At 35.1% G+C, this 19,155-nt stretch overlaps 2 protein-coding genes across 6 annotated transcripts; both read left to right on the top strand.

Annotated features, from left to right (window-relative positions):
- Window positions 1-922: 922 nt before the first annotated feature.
- Window positions 923-4,792, top strand: LOC132304117 (uncharacterized). 2 transcript variants are annotated; one of them, XM_059801664.1, is made up of 2 exons: window positions 923-1,438; window positions 3,265-4,353. In XM_059801664.1, exons 1-2 carry the CDS (start codon window positions 1,171-1,173, stop codon window positions 3,279-3,281), a joined length of 285 nt encoding a protein of 94 aa, XP_059657647.1. In that variant the 5' UTR covers window positions 923-1,170; the 3' UTR covers window positions 3,282-4,353. The 2 variants fall into 2 exon arrangements, with proteins under 2 accessions (XP_059657647.1, XP_059657648.1); XM_059801665.1 differs by lacking the exon at window positions 3,265-4,353 and adding an exon at window positions 4,360-4,792 and having other exon boundaries at window positions 928-1,438.
- A 1,355-nt stretch (window positions 4,793-6,147) lies between these two features.
- Window positions 6,148-18,545, top strand: LOC132304118 (uncharacterized). Of its 4 annotated transcripts, none has more exons than XM_059801666.1 (16): window positions 6,148-6,383; window positions 7,848-7,936; window positions 8,063-8,159; window positions 12,164-12,249; window positions 12,362-12,437; window positions 13,182-13,231; window positions 13,320-13,607; window positions 15,065-15,103; window positions 15,641-15,773; window positions 15,987-16,109; window positions 16,335-16,466; window positions 16,701-16,823; window positions 17,049-17,180; window positions 17,392-17,514; window positions 17,740-17,871; window positions 18,096-18,545. In XM_059801666.1, exons 1-16 carry the CDS (start codon window positions 6,227-6,229, stop codon window positions 18,233-18,235), a joined length of 1,920 nt encoding a protein of 639 aa, XP_059657649.1. In that variant the 5' UTR covers window positions 6,148-6,226; the 3' UTR covers window positions 18,236-18,545. The 4 variants fall into 4 exon arrangements, with proteins under 4 accessions (XP_059657649.1, XP_059657651.1, XP_059657650.1 ...); XM_059801667.1 differs by having other exon boundaries at window positions 6,240-6,494; XM_059801668.1 differs by lacking the exons at window positions 7,848-7,936; window positions 8,063-8,159 and having other exon boundaries at window positions 6,149-6,383.
- The last annotated feature ends 610 nt before the right edge of the window (window positions 18,546-19,155 follow it).

A 19,155-nucleotide genomic window follows, 5' to 3' on the forward strand; every position in this document is an offset into this window, starting at 1 on the left:
GATTTTAAGGCCAAGCATCGAAGGCGTTGGATCTTGTTTCCAATGCATCTTGAGATGCTTTGGCCCTAAGTTGTTACATTCTGTCATGGCATCACTCAAAAATTTTATGACAAGGCAACTAAATTTGTATTTGTAACTTTGATTTTATAGTAGATGACAAGATGTAACAATCGTAAGTGCATTACCTCCTAAACGGATGTTTAGTCTTAATTTAAAATATTGTGTTGCATCGACTCTAAGACCCTTTATTGATACTTTAATCATAATTTATCATTAACGTCTAATCATAATTGAACCGTGAATGATATGATGTTAGAGAACTTGAAAGTTTTTAGTTCGGTTAGTTATGTATTAGGAAGGTTAGTTATGTATTAGGAAGTATGAACACTCCACTTAGGAGTGATGCGGTAAGATTGAACACAGCTAAACGCGAGAGTGTCGAATAAGATTAAACACAACAATAACACATTTTAAACACTCATAATTATTCAGGAAAAAGAAAAAAACACTCATAATTATACAGAGTGATTTTGTAATTATATATTTTTAAAAGAATGAAATTCAATGCGATTTAAAATATATTATGCACTAAAACTATTGTAAAATAACAAATATTTAATTATAAACTTCAAATTAGTACTTTTCATTATGTGAATAAAATGAATAATTTTTTTTATATATAATAAAATATTTTATATATATATTTATATATATCTTTCTTTTTTTTTTTCTTTTTTTTTTTGATGTATCCATGCTTCTGTGTCTCCCTTCTTGAGATTTTTCGTATCCGTGGTACTCTTGTCCCTGTGTCTGTAGACTCTGTGTTCGTGTTTCCTGCGATATGTGTTAGCATTTGTTTGTTGTAACATTCGGATAAAATAAATAAATAAATTTTAAAATATAAATATATACTATTAAAAACAAACAAAAAAAGAAAAGAAAAGGTAAGTTACCTTTTTCCTTCCAGGAGAACGCATCCTCTGACCTTCCTAAACAAACCCTCCGATTGAATGGAATTTTGACGTTTTCGTTGGCTTTCAGAGAAGTTTCTGATATTAAACCAAACCAGGATACAAAGCACCGCACCAAATGTAACTATCATGATCCTGTAATCCTTCTTCTTCTCTCTCTGAGTACTCGATCTATATTTCTCTGATATTCCCAAGAAAAATGCACCGTTCTTCTAGCGCGAGTCGAGTCTCAGAGTTGCTCGCATATTCATCATCGTCATCATTGTCATCATCATCATCTTCATCTTCTTCGGCATCTCAGAGTTTCAGACCGAGCTCGGATTCCGACCAATTGCCAACCTACAATCCCCAATCCCATGTAGCCAAGAAAGAGATAAGTCGTCTCAGATCTGCAGAGACTGCTGTCCATTTCATCCCCATTTTGCTGGTCCTCTGTGCCATCGTCCTCTGGTGCTTCTCTAACCCAGGTAATAAGAACCCTATTTCCCAATTACCCATTTGCTTAATTCTTCATTTATTGGTCATATATTAGCAGTGAGGAGCTAAATACTTTTAACAATTCATAAATTTTCGCTGTTAACAGATTTACTCAATTCACAATTACAACCCAATTTCCCAATGACCCATAACCCATTTGCTTAATTCTTCATTTATTGATCATATAATTAGCAGTGAAGAACTAAATAGATTTAGCAATTCATAATTTTTCTTTGTTTAACCCATTTGCTTAATTCACAATTACAACCCAATTTCCCAATGACATATTTGCTTAATTCTTCATTTATTGATCAATAATTAGCTGTGAAGAACTAAATAGCTTTACCAATTCATAATTTTTCTTTGCTTAACCCATTTGCTTAATTCACAATTACAACCCAATTCCCAATGACCCATTTACTTAATTCTTCATTTATTGATCAATAATCAGCTGTGAAGAACTAAATAGCTTTAGCAATACATAATTTTTCTTTGCTTAACCCATTTGCTTAATTCACAATTACAACCCAATTTCACAATGGCCAATTTGCTTAATTCTTCATTTGTTGATTGTACAATTAGTTGTGAAGAACTAAATAGCTTTAGGAATTCATAACATTTCTTTGTTTAACCCATTTGCTTAATTCGTCATTTATTGATCATATAATTGGCAGTGAAGAACTAAATGGATTTAGCAATTCATACATTTTTCATTTTTTATGCTCATTTGCTTAATTCTTTATCTATTGATCATATAATTGGCAGTGAAGAACTATATAGCTTTAGCAATTCATACTTTTTCATTGCTTAACCCCTTTGCTTAATCCTTCATTTTATTGATCATATAATTAGCAGTGACGAACTAAATAACTTTAGGAATTCAGAATTTTTTATTGTTTAACCCATATGCTTAATCCTTCATTTATTGATCATATAATTAGCAGCGAAGAACTCAATAGCTTTTGCAAATTTTACTTTTCAATTGTTTATGTATGCATGGGGCTCAATAATAAATTTATAAAACATTGAACTCATTTGCTTAGCAGTTTCCTTTTTTTTTTTTTTTTTTTTGTATAATTGTCTGATACATAATATTCGTGGTTGGACTGTTAGGAGCTCGATTGTTTTCACAATGTTTTCCTTTTTTTTGGTGCTTTAGAATTGTAGCGAAGGTTGAAATTGTGTTTACTTGGATATATAACTATGTTCTGTTGGATTTTCACTGATCCCATTTCCTTAAATCTTCATCTTTCACTGCATGACACCCATCCGTTTGGTGTTGGGATTGTGAAGAATTAATTTGCTTTAACAATTGGCAGTTTTCCGTTAATTATGGGATTTTTTTTTTTTTTTTGACAGTTTTCCATTATTGAGATGCCGAATCTGATATATTTTTTTTAGTTACAAATGTTTTTATCTATTTTTATGTCTGTTTTCAGTGACCCCATTTGCTAAATTTTATATTTCACATGCTGTTACACGATATGTTTATATTTTGGTTAAAGTTAAAACTATCTTGCTTTGAGAGTTTGTTGATTTCCATTACTTGGTATTGTTGATTTTAAGCAGAAAACTTTTTTTTATTTGTTTATATTCTCATCTGCATTTAACCTCATTATCAATGAAGCTGTTTGCCTTTGATGTATTTCCAATTTTGTGACATCATCTGTTTGATACATTGGGCAGTGACAAATAAAATATTGATTTTTTCCATACTGAGTACTCAAAATTAAAAGGTGTTTGGTAAAATTATGCATAGTTATTATTTGTTTCCCTTTTGATATCCCATTTGCTTGATTATTCATTTCTTATTCAGTGACATTGTCTGATTAATGGAGTGGATTACAAAGAAGTTGATTGCTTGGACATATTCATACTGCACAAGTAATGAATTTTCTAATATGAGTAGATTGAATTTGAAGGCAAGTTAACTTCTTATTATAATTTTGGAATATTTTGGTTGGTAAGATGCCACACAAGCAAGCTCTTCTTGGTGAAGTGCTTTTGTCAACTAGCTGCCGGATCTAAACCATTTTGTTCCTTTTAATTGTCCTTTATGCTAATGTGAAACTGATAACTGTCTGTTTGTTAAAGAATTGAAATTAAAGATGGTTTCCATCTTCAATGGAATCGAATGTGTAATGGCTTCTTACAGTTACCGATTACTGTCACATTCTATACTTGATGTACTTTGTGGGAATCTATTTTGGGGTAAATTGTTACTCATTATTTTCTAGTTTTTGTGCTGCAAGTTTTTTCTATTTATGTGGGTGAGGGTGCATGCTTGTATGTCTGTGATGTGTATGCACGCGTGCAAGAGAGCATAGTTGTTAAAGGCTCAAGGCGCACTAAGGCACCAAAGGCTTTGTGGAGCCTATACGCAAGGCGCAATATAAGACGCGACCCTTATCGAAGTAAGGCGCGTGTGTAATAATATTGCATATTAAAATATATATTATTATTATATATTCAGAATTAAGCACTAATTGCACTTAATGTATGTAGTGAACCATAAATTTATGAATTTTGTCAAATATTTCATGAGGTTAGACAATACGATATATGATATAGAACATTTTAATTTAGTAGTCATATTTTGAGCCCGGAGCCTAGTTAAAAAGTGTGAGTCTGAGGGCTTTATGCGAGCCTAATTGAAGGGGTCTGGCGTGTACTATGCTGAGGCACTTTAGCTGAGCCTTGATAAGCCTGATGCTTTTGGAGCCTAGGCGCGCCTTTAACAATTATGCAAGAGTGATAGAGCACTTGTTGAAGTACTTCTCAAAGCATCTACATTCTAAAAAAATTATACATTGTCTTGATGCTGAGATAAAGAGCTGAAAGCATTATATAGCATTTAGAATTTAATGTTGTTGCTTTCCCATACTGACAAATGTGATTTATTTTTTGCCAGAATCAAGGGCTTGATGTTTGATGGTAACATCATAACAGTTCAAGGAGCAATTTGCTATCGAACTTGGAGCTGGGGGATTTTGTGCCAATAAAACCATTGGCAGATGTCGCAGATCACAAGCCGACAAGATTACTGAAGAACTAGTCCTAGTGAGGATCATTGTTGTTGGAGTGCTATTTATTTTATTTGATTTTTTTCCCATTTACAAACAAAAGAATATACCAAAATTTTACTGTGTATACAATTTTTTTTTTTCTTTCCATTATTATACTTTTATGATTTTATCCTTCAATTTCTGCTAATGAGGAGGATGTAGAATTCAAGAATTGATAGTCTGTACCAATTCTAGTGCATTAAGATGCTGTACACTATTTTAACCTTGTAATGGAAGTGCTAGTGAATCTGAATCATTTTAGTTCAATATTATTCTGTACATTATGATGTATGTTGGATCAAAATTTGTCTGACAGCACAATGAGGGGTTGGATTGAATATAAGCCGAGAGGACCATCTTTATGTTGTTGCAATGTGTTTTATTGCTGTCAAACCCGTTTAAAGAGGCTCGTGATTAGGGCGATTATTGGTTAATCAACCTTATTATTCCAAACAGGTACCTTGCCACTGCCGGTCACTCTTCTCTTGCAGTGATTTCTTCTTAAGTCACACAATTCTTTTCAACGAGTGTTGTTCTTATGCTCCGAGTGCGTTTTCGTTTTAACGTTCCACGCGCGCTTTGGCTCAAATTCTCACTATTTATGACTTAATTCTGCCGCTTTCATGCTCCCGTTCTCGAATTCGCTTCCACTGCTGTTCCCGTTTTATGTGATTTAGATTTCTTTTGCCGCTTTCATTCCAGTGATGGGCTCCCCTTTCTTCTTCGTGTGCAAGTATTGTTATGTAAAGATTTCTGATTTTAAAACAAGCCCTTAGCAGCCTGAATCAATTCCTCCTCCAACTCTTTTGTTGTTTTATTAGTGTAAATTTTCAAGTTATAATATTTCCAGGTTAAATCGTTGAAAATGATCTTCCTTTTTCCTCCATCCAAAGACTGGAACTCTATTTGCTTGGTTTGTTTGTTATTCTTTGAGAGAACTAAATCATAAAATTGTAAAAATTTTTGCTTGGTTTAATTTTTTAAAAATTATTTTTTCAAATTCAATTATAAAAAAATCTGATTTTAAGGTGGCTTTTATAACTTTTTCAAAATAATTTTATATTTTATAAGTTATTGAAAACTGTTTTTTGAGGGGGCAAACTTGGTAAATCTCTATAACTAAAGCTCTTATATTAATAAAAGAAAAAGAAAAAGAAAAATTAATTCAACTTCTTGGTCAGTTTCTTACTCATTTGAGGCACTCTTGTGGAAGACATTTCCTCAAATTTATAAAGATTTACTTGTAACTTATTAGATTTTTTGGAATAAACATGAAGTAAAAAATTTTAAATAATGAAAATAATTCATTTTTTTTTTTTTTGCATGAATGTAATGCATAAGAGTATTTACTATGTATTGTATTTAATATGTTATCAGTGTTTTCTAAATAGGTATACGTTTTGCAATAAAAAAACATTACTGAATTGATACTTGATAGAATATCAAAGGTATGACTACTTTTTCAATTGTATACTTATATACCAAAATACACACACAAGCACACAGTAACAGATTTTCAAGAGAGAGAAGAGAGGAGAGAGAGAGAGATTCGTTTCTTACAGAGCGCAGCTTTGATGGCTATGGGATTTGTGGAATATCACTTTATAAGAGGGAGGGAGGGAGGGAGGGAGGGAGAGGGAGAGGGAGAGAGAGAGAGAGAGAGGCTTGAGCTTTTAGGTTTCTAGAGAGAGAGAGGGGGCTTGTGGTGGAAGAATGGAGAGTACTAGCAGTATTAGCAACAGTGTCGTAACCGTTGTTAAACAGAGAATGAGAATAGAGAATCCATTTACTTTGAAGGTGGGTCAAGTTTTCACTGGCTTTGGCATCGTTTGTGGTCTTGGTATCGGCTCTGGACGCCCTTTAAATTTAGGTACTACCTCCACTTTCTCTCTCTAAACATCGTTGAGCAAGATGAACTCCGGTGGGCTCTCCATACCCAATGATGATAAAAAGCCCCAAATTTCAGCTGCTAACAGTTCAAGTACACCATTTTCTCTCACTACTCTACTATATATGATGTTGATTTTAGTTGGAAATGTGTGTGAATTGCCAAATTTTGTGAATTGAGCATGTGAATTTTATTTATTATTATTTTTTTAACTAATCAAGAATGAGATGAATTGCTTATGCTGTAACGGTTTTCTTATCAAACTAGATTAATGTTTTCATTTTTGTCATTTGAATGTAAGAGATGAATTGCTTATGCTGTAATGGTTTGCTTATCAAACTAGATTAATGTTTTCATTTTTATCATTTGAATGTACAAATATAATGTTGTGTTTAGATGTCCCTTGGAAATTGAATTTCTCTGTTGATTTTTGTTATAAAGGGCAAACCCAATGCATGAGCCTCCTCCCATTGTGGGGTATGGGGAGGGTTAGATGTGCACAACTTTACCTCCTCATGTGGAGAGGCTGTTTCCTTGTTTTGAACTGGTGATCTCTAGGTTATGGTACAACAACCTTACCGTTGCACCAAGGCTCACCCTTTGATTTTTGTATATCATTTATCATATCAATTTGTTTTTGAGAATGAAGTTATTTGAGAAAATGGGATTGCCTCAATTGGCAGTTAGAAGTTGGGATTTGTGAGTTTGGTCATTTTTGTGGTGTTGTTTGGCACCTTCAATGGCAGTGTAAGGTACAATGGAGTCACTAGATTTACCATGGCAAATCCAAAATTCACATGATGCTACAATCATTTTTTATAGGAACATTAATGCATGTATTTTGTATAGTTCTTGAAATGCATATTAACTGTAAGCATGAGTGTACTGTTATAAATTAAAGTATTCACTTATAAACAACGCATGTGGCATGCATTATAATCACAATAAGTTGTGAGTATTGCCTAGTTATACGATTTGTGCTTTGGGTACATTCTAGTTGGGGTATTTTCTAAATAACAATATGCAGGCTTCTTAAAAATTGGTTGCTTGTGACCTGGGGCTAAATAGACTGATTTTTTAAAATAACGAGCTAAGAACAAGCTGGGGATATAAAGACGAGCAAAGTATGGTTCATTGGATTGATATGTAAATATCAAAATATCTCTAAATAATCCCAAAGGAGAAATTTGATAAATATTCTATATAGCCAGCAAGGCTTTTACTCTCAAAAATTGCTTTGTAGCGAGAAACAACTTGCTGTGAAATGAATTTGGCTGAGATTTAAGAATGCTGAGTGTTTGATGTGGTTGGGTGGGCACACATGAAAAGATGGAAGAAATTTTCTTTTATTAAGTGATCTGCATATCAGAAGCTTGGTTACTAATTTTTATTTATGGAGCAAAAATGTTAGCTAACCATCAAATTTTGATTTAATCTGTGTATTAGGTGCAATACCAGTACCGAACCAAGTTACGAGTGCCACCGGAGGTGCAACAAATGCTTTTTCTGATGTTGGTAGACATGTTAACGATTCTGTATGTCAATACTTTTTTTTTTTTTCCTTTTTTCTTTCTCGTGGTTTTATTATTATTTGATGTATTTGGATTATATTGCCTTAAAAATTTTATGACTCTTGTTACATTTTTTTAAAAAACTTTTAGTTGAGGAAGGTGGTAGAAAAGAACACGACAGGCATTATATATGGAGCTGGTTTTGTACATGGTTTTGGACATGGTTTTGGACATGGTTTTGGAGCTGGTATGTATGAGGAAGCAATGGATACTGCTTGAGTCTTATGTGTGATTTTGATGTGGTAATATCAATATACATTATTGTTAGAAATAATGAAATTTTATATTGTATTCCATTGAATCATAATTGAGTACATAAGGTGCTTTATATAGGCTAGGAAGGTGGTAGGTGAGGATAGTGCAAGGAAAGTGGTAGGTGAGTGCAGTGCAAGGAATGTATCCTATTGCGTGTCTAGGTAAATACATCATGTGTAAAATTTGAAACCAGTGATTATGCCTTTGATTAAGGAATATCTAATCAAGCTCCTAATTAAGGAATAGTTGACTGTGAGTTGTATTCCCGACACTCCCCCTCAAGTTGGAGAGTATATGTGAACAACTCTCAGCTTGTTGTAGATAGAATCGATGACAAGCTTTGGAAGAGCCTTAGTAAAGATATCTGCTAACCGACCTTAGAATGAATGAAATGACAATTAACCTCAATATGTTTGGTTCTCTCATGGAAAGTCGGATTACTAGCAATGTGAATAGCTGTCTAATTATCACAATAGAGAAGAGAGAAAGCCCAAATTATTGTAACAGAGTTCTCAACCAAGTTAACTCATAGGAAGTATGAGCCATTGCACGGTACTCAGCTTCAGCACTAGACGGCACAACAACCGACTGCTTCTTACTTTTCCAAGTTACTAGATTGCCTCCTATAAAAGTACAGTAAGTAGTCATTGACCATCTGTCTGAAGGACTGCCCAATCGGCATCAATGTATACCTCGATACGCTGATGTCCAGATGACTATGACTGATAGAGAAGACCAAGACCTGGAGCTCCTTTGAGATACTTCATAATCGGTACAATCGCGTCCATGTGAGAGATTCGTGGGCTGCATAAATTGACTCACAACACTGACTGCATAGGCAATATCTGGACGAGTAATGGTTAAGTAAATGAGCTTGCCTACAATTCTTTAGTACATCTCTAGATCGTCAACTAAGTCACCAACATCAGGCAATAGCTTCAGATTAGTCTACATGGGTGTTGTTACAGGTTTAGAGCCAAGATAACCCGTATTCCTTAGGATATCAAGAGTATATTTTCTCTGAGAAAAACATATGCCTTTCTTTGACCTTGTAACCTCAATACCAAGAAAATCATGGTGTTTGCCCAAATCTTTAGTGAGAAAATTTGAACTCAAATGATGAATCAACGTATGAATCCCCTTCTTGTCCCTCCCAGTAATGACGATATCATCCACATAGACCACCAAAATCACAAAGCCACACGTTTGTCTTTTTAAAGAAAACTAAATAATCAGCTTGACTTCTAGTCATGCCATAAGCAACCACTACCTTACTGAATTTATCCCACCATGCACGAGGTGACTGTTTGAGTCCATAAATAGACTTAGTAACATACTCCGCCTTGGACTCAAACCCATGAGGTTGAGCCATGTATGCTCCCGCTAAGATCGCCATGTAGAAATGTATTTTTGATATTGAGCTGGTGAAAAAGCCAGTCAAGATTGGTAGCAAGAGAGATAAATATGCAAAATAGAGTTCAGCTTAGCCACAAGAGAGAAAGTCTCAGAATAGTCAATACCATAGGTCTGTGTGAAACCTTTAGCAACAAGGCGAGCCTTTAAAGGATCAATAATGCCCTTTAAAGGATCAATAATGCCATCAAGATTCTGTTTCACTGTGAAAACCCAACGATGACCACAACATGACTTAGGAATAGTAACAGATGACAAAGATAAAGAGAAAGAGCCTCTCTGTATGACTTAGGAATAGTAACAGATGACAAAGATAAAGAGAAAACTCGAAAAGAATGTGACAGATGATTATAAGAAATAAAATGAGATATAGGATGATTAGTACGAATGCTTCTACATTCGCGAAATGCAATGGGAAGATCAAGATCAGACTCAGATGGATGAACAACCGGATCTCTAGGTGCCGAGGAAGATGTGGAAGAGGCAAAGAAGGCTTTACCCGTTCAAGTGCTGGGCAGGTGGCACAAACGTTTCATCCTGGGCTGTGGCAGGAGTAAGAGAGGTATTCCTGCAATGTCGCTAAGTATAAACTCTGAGAGTTGGATGAATATCAAGAACCGGAGATGGTAGAATATTGTCTTGAAAAATGGGTTCCTCCATTTGACTACCTTCCTTAGAATAATATGGAACATGCTCAAAGAATGTTACATCAACACACATAAAATGTTTTATCAGAGAAGGGTTGTAGCACCTATATCTTTTCTGAGTGCGAGAATAGCCCAAAAATATGCATTTATGAGCTCGAGGATCAAGTTTGTCCCATTTTGGATTTAAATTATGTACAAAACAATCGCACCTAAACACTTTTGGAGGAAGCGAAAAGGGGTCTTTATCAGGAAACATCATCCAAAATGGTGTTTTCCTTTAAGGACCCGAGTTGGGATTCTATTCAATAGATATGATGCAGTAAGAACTGCATCTCCCTAATAATGTTTAGGTACATTCGTTTGAATCAATAGAGCTCGGGTAATAGCAAGAATGGGTCCATTCTTTCTTTCAGCAATCCCATTTTGTTAGGTTGTATCAACACAAGAAGTTTGAGGGGTGACCCCTCTGGACTCAAGAAATTAGTATTCAAGAGCATTATCAGTTCGATGAATAACTTGGTATTCAACTGATTAGTGATCTCAGCATAAAAAGACTTAAATTCATGAAAGACTTGTGATAGATCATCAAAAACATATAACCAAGTCAAACAAGAATAATGATCATCAATAAAAGAAACAAAATAACGGGTACCAACCAATCCAGTAGTTATGTCTGGACCCAGACATCACAGTAAAAAAGTTCAAAAGGGCGTAAACTAGGTCCATCACGCCAAAGTTTAAAAGAAGCCCTATCATGCTTGCTAAGGTCACATGTTTCACAATTAAACTAGAAAAACTAGTTAAAGAAGGAACCAAATGCTGAAGACTGTGAGACGAAGGATGCCCAAGTCGGCAGTGCCACTGATACAGAAAAGTAGAGGTATGGAGTGCCTATGAAATAGGTGAATAAGACAGCTGAAAGTAATAGAGCCCATCCTTCTCAAAGCCCCCACCAATTATTTCCATCTTTAGATCCTAAGACAGTGAGTATGATAGACTGTTACTGAGCAATTTAGGACAGAGGTAAGTTTAGGAACTAATAGCAAATTAAAGGGAAATTGTGTAGATACAACATAGAAGAGAAGGTTAGACTAGAGGTACTAACAGTACCAATTCCTTGGACTAGAGACTTGGTACCATTAGCTATCGTGACATAAAAGGGAGAAGACATACGAGAAGTATCAGATAAAAGAGAGGGGTTACCAGTCATATGATCAAAGGCCTCCAACTTTTACCTTGAAGCTCTGATGCAAGGTGCTTTATATAGGCAAGGAAGGTGGTAGGTGAGTGTAGTGCAAGGAAGGTGGTAGGTGAGGGCAGTGCAAGGAATGTATCTAGTCCTATTGTGTGTCTAGGTAAATACATCATGTCTAAAATATGAAAGCAGTGATTATGCCCTAATTAAGGAATAGCTAATCATGCCCCTAATTAAGGAATACTCGGCTATGAGTTGTATTCACGACATGTAAAGATGGTTGCTTGTGACCTGGGGCTAAGTAGACTGATTTTTGCAAATAACGAGCTAAGAACAAGCTGGGTATATAAAGAGCAAAGTGGGTTCATTGGATCGATATATAAATATAAAAAAATCTCCAAATAATCCCAAAGGAGAAATTTGGTAAAAATTCTATATAGCCAGCAAGGTTTTTACTCTCCAAAATTGCTTTGTAGCAAGAACCAACTTGGCTGTGAAATGAATTTGGCCGAGATTTAAGAATGTTGGGTGCTTGATGGGGCTGGGTAGGCACACATGAAAAGATAGAAGAAAATTTCTTTTATTAAGTGATCTGCATATCATAAGCTTGGTTACTATTTTTTATATATGGAAAAAAAAATGTTAGTTAACCATCAAAATTTGATTCTATCTATGTATTAGGTGCAATGCCAGTACTGAATCGAGTTGTGAGTGCCACCAGAGGTGCAACAAATGCTTTTTCTGGTGTTGGTAGACATGTTAATTCTGTACGTCAATACTCTCGCTTTTTTTTTTTTTTTTTTTTTTTTTTTTGATGCATTTAGATTATCTTGGCTTTAAAAAAATTTATGACTCTTGTTACTTCTTTTTGACTTTTAGTTGAGGAAGTTGGTAGCAAAGAAAGTTGAACCAGGCATTGGGCGTGGAGTTGGTTTTGGACATGGTTTTGGAGCTGGTATGTATGAGGAAGCAATGGATACTGCTTGAGTGTTATATGATTTTTGATGTGGTAATATCAATACACATTATTATATGACCCTTATTTGGATGCCTAGAAATAACTTAATAATTTTCTAGCCGTTGTAGACTGTATACATGCTCTGGAATCACTTCTGCCAAATCTAGTATTAGGCTTGTGATTACAAAATTACAATCTTTTATAATCATGAATTAATACCATCATCTTCCTCTTCTCTACACAGTTTTGTTATTCCCTATCTGAATGACCCTCTTATTCTAATCTATTGTTAGTCTAGGATTTTTACATAATATTGTGATTGGCCTTTGAGAAATATACTCAAGCGTCAATTTGATCCTGTAAGAGCTTTTGGATACTAGTGGGAAGATACACACACAGAGAGAGAAAAGAACAACATTTTGTAATTTTTCTGTCAACCGTTGAATTGTGAGTGTCTTTATATCTTATTAGAGCTGCTGCAGTGCTTACTTCCGTACAATCTATTAGGAAAAATTAAAATCTGTAGAAGTAGACATTTGCATTGCTGGTGAAATAGCATCATTTATTGTGATAATCATCAGTTGAAAGTAAGTTAAAAAGCATCTTTCAAGGGTTTACCTAATTGAGTGTCATGGTATATCAGCCCACATTAATACCTATTTAGCCATGAGCATAAGATAATTTTAAGCAAAGATGCTTCATCATCAAGGCATACTAACATTTTCAATGTTTGCATGGTAGGTCTATCTGTGAAGCCTGGAGTGCTGTATCAAATTCAATCTTCCCTTGTAGTATGTGCCTTATAGCCTCTCACATTTTTATAGTTCCTGCTGTGGTTTCATTTTTCGTAAAACAAATATGAATCTCCAAATTTGCTAGGAATCAATGATGAAGATGAAGATGATGATGAAGTTTGGAATAGCTCCCAGCTTATCCCTTGGTAAAGGCGTCCTTCCCACATCGCTGCAAAGTGGTTTGAGCATGATAAATGAACCCTCCAACCAAAATCCAACAGGAAATATCATGCAATTGGCAACAAAATTACCGGATCAGGCATCTCAAAGCCCCCCGGTAGACTCTTCATATGGAAGTCGAACGGAGAAGGTCATCAGTAGTTTTGTGCAAAATCCTATTTTGAAAGATGTTGACAATCAAGTAAATGACATGGTACGTGAAAAAAGCAATACATGTTTTTCAGTTTAGTGTGCAGTAGAATTTTGTAGACTGCTGTAACTATTTCAAAAGGTATCCATTGTTTCCTTTTTATCAAATTGTGCTTACGGTTCACATGGATGCTTTTGGTACTTTTGCTGCCTATGCCTTTATTGGACTGGATCTTTGCATAAGACAAATGTTCCGTTGCATATTTAGAAATTCTGATATTTAATGAACAGGTTCGATCATGTTGAAAAGTATTCTGTATGCATTGCCGGGTGCAATCATTTAAATCAATGGCCTTTTTTGTTGTCCGGGTGTGATTCGGTGTCTTGAGTTGATTTTTTCAAAAGGTTTCTAGCAGTTGCAGGAGTCTAGTTCTGTAACTCTCTGTTAATATAATTGTTAGTTAGGTCTTTTGGTTCCAAATGTGATACAGCAAGAGGTGAACACACTTCAATTGATGAGATTTAAACTCCTGTATTTATATTGTATCCTCTATTATTTTATTTTTTATTTATTTTGGTCCAATGTGGGCTACATGAAGGGTAGTCCTCCTCTTACCCATAAAAACCCCAACCTAAAGTACAATTGCATAACCTTTTATCATATCCTCCGTTCGTTATGAAAGGAAAGCTCTGTAGACATAAATAAAAACTCCATGCAGAACTGTTTGGTAGCATTAACATTTTTTTAAAGTTGGAAATCTATTTCTGTCACATACCCCTAAAGTTAGAAACTATAACATGAGAAAATAGATTTACATGTGTTAGAAACAAAGAATTACATCAACTTTAAACTTGGATTTCCTCTGCTTTTACGTTCAGCTGAGAGATTTGTGGGGTTTTATTTCACTAACTACCGTCCATGTTGAATATTTCCATGAATCCTGGGGTGTGGTGTTCCTTTGGATTGCCTATATTTGTCTTTTCTTGGTCCAATGGCTGGCTATGTGATGGATATAGCTCTTTCCCTACCGTTAAACATCTCCAATCACCGCAAAGGATTTGAGCCCAGGTCTCTGGCATGACTACCTGGAGACTTCACCAGCTAGGCTTAGCTGTCACCATTACTATAACATTAAGTTTAGAAAATAAGATATCTAAATCTGATTTATTTTGACACCATTTTTGTGTCTTCATGAGTGTGGATTATAGAATGATCTTTTCCTTGTACAGTTTAATTAGTACATTTGGAATTTGCTTATTATTTGCAATTATAATAATAATACTTGTGCTCAAAATATGGAGTTGCGCATTTACATTTCACGGACAAGCTAAAACAAACAACATGTGGAGATACTTTCAAAATGTCCATGCATCTCCTAGTTATTGAAGTATCATTACTTTGTTGCATTGTGTAAGAATGAACATAATGGATTTTTATTTATTTAATTTTTCTGCTTCTTGAGCTGATATTGTCGCGTCCAATACAAAAGAAAATTCTAATTATTGAAATTACCTGTGCAGCCTGAGCGCTTGAGGTCAGAAAACAACGTGCTTCAGATGGTAATGTTTCATCTTGACTATTATTCAGTCACTAAATGTGACTATTAAATTATTCCTTCACTAAATTAAAAACCAATTTGTTAAGGTGATGTTAACATAAGAGCTGTGGCTTTCTATAATCCAGTTGAATTTTTTTTCCCCCTGATAGAAAGTTGTGTTTTAATTTTAAAAAGAAAATGCCTATTGATGCAGTTTCTCTATACAAATGTTATATTGTTCAAAATTTTATCACTTCATCCTCTAAATTGTAAATGGCATCTCTCTGTGAATTCACTTGCATGACATACATGACAATGCTCGAGTTTATCATCATCATCACCCTCGCCGTTGTCCCATTTTATCACTTGATCCTCTAAAATGTTCTTACGTTTATGCTTTATCGAATCCCAGTTGGTGGTAACACGTGACATTGGGAGATCTTGTCAATAAAATGATTCTACTTTTTTTTTTTCAAATTTTTTTTTTGGGATAAATAGTTTTTTCCCTCTCTTTTTTGTATAGAATTCATTGAAAACACGAAATACCTTGTGTTTCCAGGTGTTGAAAGACCAGCGAGTCATCAAGGAGCTTATGGAGGAAAGGGAGAAGCTTCTTCGGATATTAGTGGAAGTCCTAAAAGTTCCACACAGCAAACTCCAAGCCAATTCCTCAACTAGCAACAAGTCTCCAAGTACTGATTTACCATTGTCCCATTTTATCACTTGATCCTCTAAAATGTTCTTATGTTTATGCTTTATCGAACCCCAGTTGGTGGTAACATGTGAAATTGGGAGATCTTGCCAATAAAACGATGCTACCTTTTTTTTTTTTTGGGATAAATAGTTTTTTCCCCCTCTTTTTTGTATGGAATTCATTGAAAACAAAAAATACCTTGTGTTTCCAGGTGTTGAAACACCAGCAAGTCCTTATGGAGGAAAGGGAGAAGCTTCTTCGGATATTAGTGGAAGTGCTAAAAGTTCCACAGCGCAAATCCAAGCCAATTCCTCAACTAGCAACAAGTCTCCAAGTACTGATTTACCGTTGTCCCATTTTATCACTTTATCCTCTAAAATGTTCTTACGTTTATGCTTTATCGAATCCCAGTTGGTGGGTATAACGTGACATTGGGAGATCTTGCCAATAAATTGATGCTCCTTTTTTTTTTTCATTTTTTTTTTTTGGGATAAATAGTTTTTTCCCCTTCTTTTTTGTATGAAATTCATTGAAAACACAAAATACCTTGTGTTTCCAGGTGTTGAAACACCAGCAAGTCATCGAGGAGCTTATGGAGGAAAGGGAGAAGCTTCTTCGGATATTAGTGGAAGTCCTAAAAGTTCCACACAGCAAATCCAAGCCAATTCCTCAACTAGCAACAAGTCTCCAAGTACTGATTTATCGTTGTCCGATTTTATCACTTGATCCTCTAAAATGTTCTTACGTTTATGCTTTATCGAATCCCAGTTGGTGGTAACACGTGAAATTGGGAGATCTTGCCAATAAAACCATGCTACTTTTTATTTTTATTTTTTTATATATATATATTTTAGGGATAAATAGTTTTTTCCCCCTCTTTTTTGTTTGGAATTCATTGAAAACAAAATATACCTTGTGTTTCCAGGTGTTGAAACACCAGCAAGTCCTTATGGAGGAAAGGGAGAAGCTTCTTCGGATATTAGTGGAAGTCCTAAAAGTTCCACACAGCAAGTCCAAGCCAATTCCTCAACTAGCAACAAGTCTCCAAGTACTGATTTACCGTTGTCCCATTTTATCACTTGATCCTCTAAAATGTTCTTACGTTTATGCTTTATCGAATCCCAGTTGGTGGTGACACGTGACATTGGGAGATCTTGCCAATAAAATGATGCTACTTTTTTTTTTCATTTTTTTTTTTGGGGGGATAAATAGTTTTTTCCCTCTCTTTTTTGTATGGAATTCATTGAAAACACGAAATACCTTGTGTTTCCAGGTGTTGAAACACCAGCAAGTCATCAAGGAGCTTATGGAGGAAAGGGAGAAGCTTCTTCGGATATTAGTGGAAGTCTTAAAAGTTCCACACAGCAAATCCAAGCGAATTCCTCAACTAGCAACAAGTCTCCAAGTACTGATTTACCGTTGTCCCATTTTATCACTTGATCCTCTAAAATGTTCTTACGTTTATGCTTTATCGAATCCGAGTTGGTGGTAACACGTGAAATTGGGAGATCTTGCCAATAAAACGATGCTACCTTTTTTTTTTTGGGGATAAATAGTTTTTCCCCCTCTTTTTTGTTTGGAATTCATTGAAAACAAAAAATACCTTGTGTTTCCAGGTGTTGAAACACCAGCAAGTCCTTATGGAGGAAAGGGAGAAGCTTCTTCGGATATTAGTGGAAGTCCTAAAAGTTCCACACAGCAAGTCCAAGCCAATTCCTCAACTAGCAACAAGTCTCCAAGTACTGATTTACCGTTGTCCCATTTTATCACTTGATCCTCTAAAATGTTCTTATGTTTATGCTTTATCGAATCCCAGTTGGTGGTGACACGTGACATTGGGAGATCTTGCCAATAAAATGATGCTACTTTTTTTTTCCATTTTTTTTTTGGGGGGGATAAATAGTTTTTTCCCTCTCTTTTTTGTATGGAATTCATTGAAAACACGAAATACCTTGTGTTTCCAGGTGTTGAAACACCAGCAAGTCATCAAGGAGCTTATGGAGGAAAGGGAGAAGCTTCTTCGGATATTAGTGGAAGTCTTAAAAGTTCCACACAGCAAGTCCAAGCGAATTCCTCAACTAGCAACAAGTCTCCAAGTACTGATTTACCGCTGTCCCATTTTATCACTTGATCCTCTAAAATGTTCTTATGTATATGCTTTATCGAATCCCAGTTGGTGGTGACACGTGACATTGGGAGATCTTGCCAATAAAATGATGCTACTTTTTTTTTTTCTTTTTTTTTTTTGGGATAAATAGTTTTTCCCCCCTCTTTTTTTGTATGGAATTCATTGAAAACACGAAATACCTTGTGTTTCCAGGTGTTGAAACACCAGCAAGTCATCGAGGAGCTTATGGAGGAAAGGGAGAAGCTTCTTCGGATATTAGTGGAAGTCCTAAAAGTTCCACACAGCAAATGCAAGCCAATTCCTCAACTAGCACCAAGTCTCCAAGTACCTGATTTACCTTGAGTGCAGGAGAAAACAGAGAAAATGATGTGTGTGTGTGTGTGTGAGTCATTTAGACTTGCACCTTTAAAGTGATTGATACAAAATTGCCAAGTGAGATTGTCAATAAATCTCAATAATAAAAAAAACTATCTACAGGTATAGAACTGTTAGCTCTATACATCCTCGAATGAATATTATTTACCCAATCGCAGAATATACATATTATTTGACTAGTTTCCTATCTTTTCACCAGTAATAAATGTTGATATGTCTGGATACTCCTGTATTCATTTCTATTTTAACAGTGAACATGTTCGAATATGACTTGTCAGGACAGAACTTTTACCATTCCACTAATCAATCTACTTTGGACTTTGGAAGGTCTACAAATGATTGAATGCATAATGCAAAACTAAAACCTAAACCCAGATCCTCTCTCGTGCATGGAAAAATGTAGAGATTACTTTCACAAGGAGTAGGGTTTGTTCTATTTGTGAAATCTACACCTCGTATAAGTTGATCTCCACATTCCTCTGTACAGTGGAATGTCCGTCAACATTTTTTTTCTTTCCATTTATTTCTGTATTTTAGTTAGCATTTCTCATTTGGATACTTTGTAATTTCCATAGTTCCACCACCGTTGGACCAAAATCAATGAGCACATATGCCATCATCAACTAAAATCAGAATGTGATGAGGCTTGACTTAGTGAGAAATTATTTCATGGTCCGGTTCTGACTAAACACAATTCGAAAGGTAAGTAAAAATTTAAATAAAGTTGACACAATTACTTGCATGCTGAGTTGTGATTTGGCAGAATCATGTACTCTCGAACAATATAAATACTTATTATTAATACCAATGTCTCAATTTTGCCACTTTAATTGTTAAATTTCATAATCCTGCGGGTTGGCCTAGCGGGGGAGAACTT

Source organism: Cornus florida, unplaced genomic scaffold (assembly GCF_030987335.1).
Source record: "Cornus florida cultivar Cherokee Brave unplaced genomic scaffold, ASM3098733v1 CherokeeBrave_3.0.0_Hap2_Chr04, whole genome shotgun sequence".
Lineage (NCBI taxonomy): Eukaryota > Viridiplantae > Streptophyta > Magnoliopsida > Cornales > Cornaceae > Cornus > Cornus florida.